Source organism: Alligator sinensis, unplaced genomic scaffold, assembly GCF_000455745.1.
Source record: "Alligator sinensis unplaced genomic scaffold, ASM45574v1 scaffold512_1, whole genome shotgun sequence".
In the NCBI taxonomy this organism is placed as follows: domain Eukaryota; kingdom Metazoa; phylum Chordata; order Crocodylia; family Alligatoridae; genus Alligator; species Alligator sinensis.
Genome location: NW_005842063.1, coordinates 878,262 through 889,453, shown reverse-complemented (window position 1 = coordinate 889,453; position 11,192 = coordinate 878,262). Strand labels below are relative to the sequence as shown.

General features: G+C 54.2%; 1 protein-coding gene across 1 annotated transcript in view; it reads right to left on the bottom strand.

Annotated features, from left to right (window-relative positions):
* EPHA8 (EPH receptor A8) overlaps positions 1 to 10,468 on the bottom strand; it is a 78,413-nt gene extending 67,945 nt beyond the window's left edge. The window contains exon 1 of the mRNA XM_014519755.2: positions 10,388 to 10,468. Coding sequence (XP_014375241.1) covers positions 10,388 to 10,409 — 22 coding nt within the window. The 5' untranslated portion in view covers positions 10,410 to 10,468. The remainder of the gene's footprint in view (positions 1 to 10,387) is intronic.
* Positions 10,469 to 11,192: the final 724 nt, after the last annotated feature.

The following is an 11,192-nucleotide window of genomic DNA, read 5'->3' as shown; positions in this document are numbered from 1 at the left end:
CCTGCTGACTTTCAAGTAAGTATTGAATGCCTTTATGAACGGTATGCTTTAGCCAGACAGGTTATGGGGCTCAGTTGGGTAACTGCATGACATTTAGTGAGGCTACATGACTTGGTGTTTTTTTTAGTCATAAATTCTACATATGGAGAAAATGGGAAATTTCTATTTTTATGAAAAAAGCCGCACATGACAGCTTGCCCGCTCACTTTTGTATTATGATACATTGGGAACAACAGGGTTAATTTCTTTCTCTGGGAGAGGATAAGAACAGATGGATGTTGGTCAGGTAGACTTGTCTGCATTAGTAGGAATAAACTATGGAGGACTATCAACATCTGAATAGAGATTAAATGGAAGACCAAGGACCAGCTGTTTGCTTTTAATGACTGCTAGCCAAGAGAGAGGGAGCTTGAGAAACAGCATGACAACAGCTTGAAACAAAGGACTGAGCTGTTGTGACAGGTTGTATAAACTCTGCTACCCAGTTCAAGGAGAGAGAGAAAATCCTGGACATTTTGGAGCAGAGACACAAGTCGTGCTGCCGGCACAGCCACACGCACAAGCTTTGCCTTTCAGTTCTTCGAGCAAAGAGCTCAAAGGCTAAAAACAGACATCAGGTTTATCCCAGGTCTGTCCTGGGCTTTGATTTGCATCAAAACAGGTGCAAGACATTCATTTACAAACACAGCTTGGATGGCAGTTTACTCAAATAACCACCCTCCAACGGGCTTGTATGTCTGTAGCGTCCCAGAAGAAGAGGCTTTGTCCCGGGAGAAATCTGATGTCTGTTTTCAGCCTCTGAAACTGGAGTACAGTTATCCAATACACACTGTCTTGGTGGGAAAGAGCCATCCTTTGTTGCGGAGAACACCTGCTGGGTCCAGTCCTCCCAAAGGAGTCAAGCGTCTAGCAGGACTTCAGGCTCCTTGAGACTTGCTAAGAGCGCTGCTAAAGCCGACGTCCAGTCGTAGAGTAGCAGAGCTGCAAGGCTCACTCACGCAAGAGGGAGGAGGTCTAGTCTTCTGGCTCAGATCAAGTGTCTCGGCCTCTTGCGGGCTAAGATCAAGTGGGGGCATCTGAACCCCAAGACCTCCGGGCTTGAGGCTGCACATGGGATGCCTGCCAATGGATTTGGGAGCGTCTGAAGTCCAGGGTGAGAGCCTGGGATGGAGGCTGCGCGCTGGTTATAGCGCCGTACGTGGTGTTCAGAAGGATTGAGTTCTGCCTGCTCAATCCATATGGTTTTTGAATGATTGAGTTCTGCTCAATTGATATGATTTGGAATAGATTTGAGCTGGAACACGAAATATATTAGTTAAAGAAAAAAAAAAAAAAGAGAGAGAGAAGAGGAGGTCTAGCACCTAGCAATAGAGGTGTTCCTTAAACAGCAGCGATGCTGCCTGGGGATCCCTGACACAATGACAGGGTCTTTCATTTTTCCCCCCTATTTTTAATATAATATTTCTACTGAAACAGCTATATTGAAATTTCTATTTATCAGAACATATTTTTATAGTTATCCAAATATTCCCTTTAGCAAGAATCAGGTTTTCAGTAAACAAAAAGGTTGACAACACCTTTGCTATTATTATGGAAAAAAACCTTGAGAAGTGGCTCTGCTTTCATTCCACTAGGTAGAAAGTAATGCCAACATCTGTCAACTTTTAAGCGGGTGGGGAGGGGAACAGCTTGATAAAATATATTAGCAGAGAAAGAATAATTAAAGCAAACGCAATTATAAAACGAGCGCAGAACACTCTCACTGTAAACCTTTGCATCAGCAGAGATTCACTCAAGTATTTGCTTTCCACCAGCAGTTTTGTGAACAAGCAAACAACCAACAACAACATCACGTACATGAATATTTTTAGAAAACAAATAGAGGGGCTTGCAAATATTGTCCAAGGAAATTTCCAGTTTTCATTCACTTACTCACAAGCACTTTTGCACTAGCCACCCACCTCCATGAGCTGTACATGGAAAGTCTGTTATTCCCCCCCCAATCTTTTAATTCTAAAAATGACCGTGGCATCTCCAAAGCATTACGTCTTCTTCGAGCTGAAAAAGCAACTTTGCCTTTCAGAGACTTGCTCTTCCATCACCCCACCCTCATCGCTGCTGGGAGAAGGGGCGAGAAAGCAAAATACCTTGAATAAGTGACTGGATGATTTTTACACCCCCCCCCAGTTTGAGCACAGGGGCTGCAAGTGAGATTAGCAAGGGATGAGTCCATGAAATATTCCCTCCACTAGTTGTGGTCTGCACTTAGCTTTCACTCGATGTAAGCACCAAAATAAGGTGCCAGGCTTTCAAAGGAAAACCGAGCTCATTTTTAATACAAGCGGGGTTGTGAGAAGGAGCTATCTATTGGGCCATCTGGCCTGGGATCTTTTGAAAATTTGGCCCCGTAAGTGAAGACTAATGAGAAAGGCTTTGCAGCCCGTGTTAGCTGCCTGGAAGGTGCTCCCAGTGTTTACCATTCCTTTCTTTTCCTTCCCCGACCCCCTTTTCCCTTTCTTATTGGAGATGCCTCTTAAACATGTGGGAATGCAACTGCCAGGCCCACTCTTCCTGCCTGGACCATCTGTACCTGCTCTCCTGGCACTTAAATTATTCCCTAATCTCATGGCACCTCACCACTTTCCCACGACTTTCCAGATATGTTGCTAGTGGTACAGCATGCGATCCGCTGGCCCTTTTAATACATAGGGAGGCATCGCATCTCTGTGTGTTCAGATTATACAAATATTCCCCTCCCACGGGCGCAAATGGAAGCAGAAATCCCCATTGGTCTCAGCCTGGATTTCTAGCTAAAAAACAGACAGTGTAACAAGGCCCATTTTTTTACCAATACTTTTTTTTTTTTTTTAAAGGATTTTTTCTTCACTTACTAATTGTCCAAGTTATTCTCCTCTTCTTGCCTGAAGATAGATTTTCAAACAGTCCATAACTCAGCTGTTTCAGACTTACCATTAATTTCTTTCCTCTTTTTATTAATGGCTGTAGCACTGCCCGGTCTCAGCAGCATTTCCTTTCCCCCTGATATATTTGATAAATGCCCTTATCCCCCCAGCTGCATTAGCCACTCATCACCAGCCTATGTTCTCCCCCCCATAAGCTTTAATTGGCCAAGGTTTCCCGTGATTGTCTCTCCACTTGTCCATCTACCCCTGGCTTATTAGCACTGTCCCCACTCCCTGGCACTGGGGACTTTCCATCATCAGAGGTGATATGTCGTGTCTGACACGACGTGAACAGGCAACCTCGCCGAGCGCTGAACGAAGAGGCTTCAAACGCAGCAGGGACTGACAGCACCGCGACCCTCGGCTGGCAGCGCGCAGAGCCGGGAGCCATGCACGGACGAGTCCAAGGGTCTTTTTTAGGGCCCGCCGATCTTTGCTCGGAGAGCATAAGGATGCTAACAGTTAGCACCCTGCTTATCCATCAGAAGCAGAGTCTGACGGTAAGCATGCTCAAGGCTGCAACCCGAGCAGGAGCAGAGACTTGGACAGCTGAAAAGGAGCTGCTGTTGCCTTCAAAGGCAGACAGGCCAGCAAAATATCCCAAGGAGAGAAAAAAAAAAAATCATCACTTGACTACTTTGGGGTCCCATTAGAGATGTGGGGAGCAAAAGCAGAGGAATGTCTCTGGGCAGGCATTCAGCTAACCTTATCCTCACCTATCACTCAGAGAAGCATAACTTACAGATTCACGCATGTTCACAGAAGTCGCATTTTAACTGCTTCTGCTGGCTCGACACACTCGGCTGTTTTGACAGTATTCAATGCAGACTTCACCCGAGGACTGCCAGGCACTACCTGGTTGTATTCTCACCCCGGTGGAAGTGGTTCGGGTAGAGCCTGTCAAAGGGTTTCGGATGCAGCATCTTTCCACGGGGAAGCAGGCTGGATTTCAGCTTCCTCATTTATTTTCTTATCATTCACATTCATATTTGAGTAATATCTCCGTTCAATATTATATGTAAAGATATTTAATGCATCGTCTCTTACAGTGTTTCAATCATATTGAAAGATTTAATGGTACCAAAATGAAGCAAGGATAGCAGCCCTCTGTGTGGGAGTGAATCCTGTTCAAGCGATCACCGTGGAAAGGACACAACAGGGCCCCGCATAGATGTGGCCTAACGAGCCCGTCATCACCCTGGATCCCCGAGGCACTGGTAGCAACACTTGTGCCTTCCCAAGGTTATGGGCACACAAACGAGTTACTGCAATATATGCTAGGGCAGCTGTTCCCGTGGAAAACATCAGCTCATAGTTCTCACTCTTTTTGATTACAGAAAAATAGAGCAATTTTTCTGTTGCAAAGAACTCAGAAAGCCCACAGCAGGTCAGAAGGTTTTTAATACTACAGATTCCTATTTGCAATCTCTGGGTTTATCTCGGGGATCATGTTTGCTCACCGAACAGTGCTCACATTTCATGGCATCCTGGAAAGGCTGTCAAGGCCACAGCACCCTGGTGGGAGAGCGACTGGGGTAGGGTGGGAGCTTGCAGTGCATTAGCCACTCCATGGTGGCTCTTAGCACCAGGGACGAGCCTGCACATAAATGCAAGGCAGTTCACTGCTCATTGGAAGTGAGGGAGCTTACCTTGCATTTATACAATAGCATGCACTTAGGCAGGTACCACGGAGGGGCTGACACCAAACGCATTCACCTCCTGCCTTGCTTGTTGCAGCCTGCTCCTGCGCCCATATACCCGCTGTGCCCAGACGCTATCGATGCCTTGCTTGTGTGTGCTGATCCAGTGCAACAGCCCTAGCAGCGCCCCCAATAACTAACCCTTCTCCAGGAAACCCATGGGAAGATACCACTGCTCAGTGCAATCACGGCACCTTGCTATCACTTGGTTATACTTACACTGCCACTGGCAGGCTCTTTCAGCTAGTCAAATGGGCATCGTACCAACGACCAGCAGAACTTAGCATCTAAGCAAGACCGACATCCTGTGTTGCCCCTGACCCCAGATATCAGTTTCCACTTTCCCCTGGCTGCAGAGGGCATCTGAAACACCACCGCTCACCCTGCCTGGGCCACATGCTAATAATAATCCCAGTTTGCGCCACTGCCTGCCAGAGGCATGAAACAGGGCAGCGCTGCACCCAGGCTTGTGGTAGAGGTGCTGTTGAGCGCTGGAAGGCAAGAGGGGAAGATGTGGAGAGCCAGGGCACTGCGAGATACTGCTGGTGCCCCCAAATTGGAGCCTCTCTAAGCCACCCCGGCGCAGCACAACCCCAACAGCCCTGGCCTATTGCTGCCAAGTTTATCCGGGGCTCCATACAAATATGTGCTCAATATAACCACCAACAATTGACTGGTTCTGCTTATTATATCCCCAAAACCACAGCCACAGCCTGATCCTGGCCCCTTTTGCTGCACTCGGCTACCCCCAGCAGCAGAACTGGTCAGTGCCCATCTAACCAGCATGCTGCTGGTTGGTATCCCCCAGCCCAGGGAGCTCTGCCTGCCACAGCCACATCGATATAGCTCTGCCTAGGGTCCTTCTGGCATGATTCAGTTTGGCGCATGGTCTAACCACATCGCCGACAGACCTTCCTACGCCCTGATCTCATGCCGGTGACCACCATCACCTGGCATCGCAGACACCTGCCCGACTCCATCTCTCCCCATCTCTGGAGAGCTCTGCATGCCCAGACGCCGCAGCTCGCCCCTCTCCATTGTGACTGAGCAACAGCTAATCAAAGCTGTACGAACACTGGAAAGCCTCAGAAACCCATGGGATCTTGGAGGGAGGGTCTGCGGTCTAAGCACGCAGTCAGCCATGAGTTCGGGCTGGGTTGGCCTTTGCTTGACCAGAACCCAAGAAGCGGGCAGCAGGAGCGTGGTGCTGTCAGCGGGGCGATGCCCAACAATCACCTTATGGGTGGCACTTGCACACCTGAGCCAAGTCCAGGGGACCTGGCTTGGCCACACAGCCAGCAGGGTGGGGGTTACCCATTGTGCCTAACCTGTAGGAGCAGGAGAAGGGCTCGTGGGGCCTAGGCATGAGCCTGAGCAGTGGAAAGCTCCCCATCAAGCTCAGGGGAAGGGGAGTCCTCCTGGCTGGGGCTCTGGAAGCAGAGCTGGAGCACGCAGCATGCAGCCACCTCCAGTGGGGTCTGCTAATCCACCTCTCAGAGGCCGGCGATTTCTGCGGGACCGCGAGAGCCTGCAGCCACCCCAGGACTGAGGTTGCTCTCCCGGCATGGGAGGAGAAGCCCTTACACACAGGCTACCAAGGCAGATGAAGCCCGGTAGTGCCCCCAGACCAGCAGCTGGCAGCGGTAGCGCTGTCCTGAGCGGAGCTGCCAGGCCAGGGCGATGCATCCCCTTCCATACAAAGCCTGTATGCAACCTCCTCATGCTGCTTGTAAACGAGCAGCACCTGAACCCCCAACTTTGGGAGGGAAACACCCCCTGGCAATGTCTGGAGTGAAAGCTATGCCATCAAACTCGCTAGCAGGAGCTGTGGGCTTTCCTTTCATCACAGGGCGCTCCTGGCACCCCCAATGCCCCCTCACCTGCAGCCGAGACCCTTCAGCTGCCAGCGATCTCTGGGGCAACGCGAGCGAAGCCAGATCCCCGAGGACATGGGTGGCTGCTGCAACCTTTCCTTCTCCCCACATAATCTACTCGGTAGCTGGCTCCCAGCCCGCTTGTCCCAGAGGAAGCTGGATTGCCCAGCCCAGCCAGCCTCTCCTTCCTGCGCCTTTCAAGCAACCAGCTCCGGAAAACATCCCCCAGAAGCACAAGGGGATGGAGAACAGCTTCCAGTGTCTGCCTGCGACCCGAGATGCCCTGCCTGCGACCTGGGGTCACTAAGCTGGGTCAGGGCTAGAGCCACCTCCGAGCTGTCCAGCCGCACGCCCTGCCAGAGGTGGGAGCAGGCCAGCGATCGGCGCTTTGCGGGGCTCCGGGAAGGGGAGGCTGCGGTACCCTCCGGACCCCCTCCCACTGCCCGCGGCACAGGGGACCTGACCTGGCCGCGAAAGGCAGAGGGAGAGCCAGGGCAGCTGGGACCCCGCTGTGGGCGAGAGGCAGCCAAAGGGCCAAGAGGGGGGCAAGGAGAGCGGGAACGGCAGTGCCAGCGGGTGGCATGGAGCAAGGTGGACAAGATGAAGGGCATGCCAAGCCGTGCCCCCCAGCCATGGGCACGCAAAGGCTTTGGGGCAGAGCCCAGGCCAAGGGGAGGCCCGGGTGAGGCGCTGGCATGCCCCTGCCAGGGGAGGAGGAGGGATGCGGGAGCAGGGCTCCACTGCCACGAGCAGCTGGGCTGCCCTGTCACATAACCGAAGGGGGAGCCTGCTGCCTTCCCAGCGCTCCGCTCGACAAGTTTCGGCCCTTTCCCCGTCGGCGCCTTTCCCGGCTGAGCCCCATCCTGCTTGCAGCCCGTTCCAGTCGCCCCCAAACGTCCCACCACGGCCCCTCGCAAGCCTTCCTCCCCAGCCCATCACCGCACAGCCCGCAGCATCCTGTCAGACATGCTCCTCGGCTGCTTCTCCTGCCCGCTCTGACCGACCGCCACGGGGGCAGCGCCCTGTCCCTGTCCCAGCACACGGCTCTGGCGCCGAGCACGGGTCAGGACTGGCCGGTGTGGCCCTGAGCCCAGCTCCCCCAGTCTGAAGTTTGGCTGCCCTGCCAGGACCAGCCAGGAACCTGGGCTGCCTCCCCGAGAGCGAGGGCAAGAAGCCGGCCAGACTGAACTTCACGGGCCTGCCAGCCCAGGGGGCGAAGCCAGGAGACCCCCCACCAGCTCCGCAGCACCCATGTCACGCTCCGGCACCTGGGCTCTTACCTTCGCTGGTGGTGGAAGAGATGCAGGCTGCTATTGCAATGACAACGGAGAGCAAGGCAGTAAGATGCCCGCGCGCCCATGCCATGGTACGCTGGCGCCGCGAGGCGTGGGACAGGGGAGCCCGCTGGTCCGACGCACCTCTGGCAGCGAGTGCTAGGAGCTCCGGCAGACCCCAGCTAATCCAAACGCACTTTACACACACTTGCTCACATACACACAGGCGAGCTGCATGGGGGGGGAGGGAACAGGCTGCCTGTCACAGCTTAAAAGCCAATTGGCTTCGTGGGCTCTGCAGAGAGCTCCCCTCCTCCCGCCCCACACACGCACGCCGTATAGATACGGAGCCCAATGCACCGTCTCCCCCCTGCTATTCCCCCTCTTCTCGTGCCGCCGGTGAACAGACTTGCAGCCTGCTCTCCTCTCGCTCCATCGCTGCCTTCGCACGCCAGCGGGCGGGTTGCTATGAAACCCAAAGTTGTGCCCAGAGCATCCCTGGCAGAAGCCACGGAGGCCCAGGTGGGCCCGAGCACAGGCAGCGTGGAGCAGGGCAAGAGGTAGCTGCAGAGCCAGGCAGACCCGAATTCTCTGGGCGTAGATGCTTTCAGGAGCAGAGGCAGCAAACCTCACAGGCCCCTCATTCAGCAAGCCACGGCCTTGAACGCAGGGGGCCCGGGCCCCAGCTGGGGGTGGAAACTTCTCATAAGTTTGGGCAGGGGAAACCCACGGCTCAGAGGCAGCCTGTCCCACAGGAATGACTCCCATGCTAGTCCCCAGGGAGGGCGCAAAGAAAGGGTAAGATGCCTGCGCACATACGCCTGTGCAGAGGATCTGTGCTCTCTGCGTGCCCTGCCAGCCTGCAACACCCTGTACGGAGACGCGCTTCTTGGCGGTTTCCTGCGTTCTGGCTTCGGCAGCGGGGAACACCGTGGCTAAGTCGGATCCATATGTCCCAGCGTTTCACGAACACCGTTTACAAATGCGTGTGTGCAGCTATACTGGTTAAGGCACTCGGGCGGGCTGAACTAGAAGCAAGCGCGCTTTAAAGCAAAACTCAAGCAAAACCTGGTTGCCAAGACCCTTTCTGTACCCAACCCAGGCTAAAATCCAAGTGCAAGGTGTAGATCTGCTCCTTGTGCATGGAGCAGACTGGCAACTGCCCGGACGTAGCACTGCTCTGCCGGCATCGTGGTGCTGTCATAGCGAGGTTGGCGCACGCTGCTGGGAGGAGGGTCGGTGCTCTGCTCTGCCCGGGGAACCCAGCAGGTGTATGGTACCTCTGCAAGGGTCATTCCCCTCTCACGGTATTGCAGACAGGCCCTGGCTGATGGGGTAGCTACCAGCAAACACCAATTTCTAAATCAGTGGCGATTTCCACGTTGCAGTGGATTTCTCAGCTGGTGTTTCATTCTTTAACACACGTTGCAGGAAGGTCCTGCCCTGAAAACCAGTCTAGGAAAAGCAGTCAGACTGCCAGGAGGCACCAGCAGGCCCAGAGAAGAGGACATTGGGATTTTCATTCTGGCATCTCTTTTTACAGCCTGGCTTCACTTGCCTCCCACCCCCAACCCATTTTTGGTGGGTCTGACAGAGCAAACCAGCTTTGGGAAGGATTAGAAGAATCAGGAAGGAGTAGCCACTTCTGAAATGCCACATCTAAAATATCTGCCTAATCTGGGCCAGATCCCACTGGGATCACCCCACAGCCACCAGGCAACTGCAACATGGAGACAAAAAAAGCTGTCAGCCGGGACAGGCTCATTTCTGGGTGTGCAATATTTCTCTTCTCTCATGTGCTGAGGCAGACCTACCCTCCTCATGGCAACCTCTTACAACCTACCCCAGCACCCCTGTGGGGCTGGCCATGACACCTCCCGGGGCCCAGTGTGTGAACGACCCCAGCCCAACCCAGTCTCACCCAGGCGACCACCTAACCTCGCCTGCTGCACCTCAATGGAAAGTTATTACGGATTAGGGAGACTGTCCCTGGGACCAGGACGAGTCCTCGGTACCTCTCATCCTTCTGGCACTACTTTGCTCTTAACCTTAGGCCAGCTGCCTCCCAGCGACACATCCCACTGTACAACAGGAGCTCCAGCAACTCGCATAGCAAGCCCATGCCGCAACTCTACCAGCGATGACCTGCTGGCCCCAACGGTGCCCGAGGGGGTCCAGTCACATCCTCCGGCCTCCCCAGAGCTGTGCCCATGTCCATGCTGTACCCATGTTACTCGGTCTGCATTTGTTGAGCCTTCCAGCTCAGATCCTAGTTTCTGCCCACTCCAGCTCCTGCTCTTCCATCCAAGTTTCAGCCCCTTTGGCCTCAGCCCATCAGCTCAACTCCCTTTTTGAGATTTAAAACAGTCCAAATTCCCTTTCCAGTTAGACTCCTATAGCCAATTAAATACCTAATCCAGAATCCTGAAGCTCTGGCTATGCTGCAGCATTAATTTCTTAGCAGTTTAACTCACAAGCATCTATGCAGATGCTTCACCCATGAAGGGAGACCTCTCCGACCCGATAGCAGCCCCTCCTGCTCCTGGGGCTCCCGCTCCTCGGGGACCAGCACTTACCCAGTCTGCAAGAGAGCTCCATCCTCCCGGACACCCAGGGCCATAGCACCCCTTCTTTCCGGGAGGCAGCCTACGTGCTGGCCCAGCTGCTCTCCTGCCAGTCAGCGAGTCCCTGACTCAGCTCCAGCCCAGGGGTTTTCTATTCCCTTTTTGCCCCATTCACCTCTGGCCATCCTGCCTGGGGCAGGCCCACACCTGGGATCACTTTCTCCCCCATCAGCGCCAATTTGGAGCTCAGTCTTAGCCTACAGCTCTGCTTCAGAGCAGCGCCTGGTTAGGTAGCCGGTCTCCCCTGGTGTAGGGGCTCTGCCCTCCCCGGACAGGGGCTCTTTTCTCCCTGTTGTGGGGGTCCTTCCTCCCCAAACAGGGGGTCTTTTCTCGACAGGGCCTAGGGGTGAGCCTCACCCTGCAGCAGAGCTCCCCTGCTCCAAGTCCCTGCCCTCTGGGTCACAACCATTCGGCTCTTGAAGGGGTTTTCTCCTGCCCATCAGTCCTTTTTCTGTGACAGGGCGTAGACCCCCCCCCCGTTACACTGCTGCCTGGGGCGATAAGTCCCTTCCTGTCCTCCTGGGTGCCAGGTTGCTTTTCCTGCTAGAGCCTGGGGCTTTCACAGCTCCCCGCGGGAGGTGAGCAGCGGTGATCCAGCCCCACAACACCACATGCTGGTAGGGCCCTTATGCCCCCTGTGCTTCCCTGCTTGCTGCATGCTGCACCCCGGCGCTGGATTCACAAGGACCTGAGCGTTTGGGATCCTCCTCGAGCGCCCCGTGGGAGAGGTGCCCTCAGCACAGAGAGCGCCCGCTCT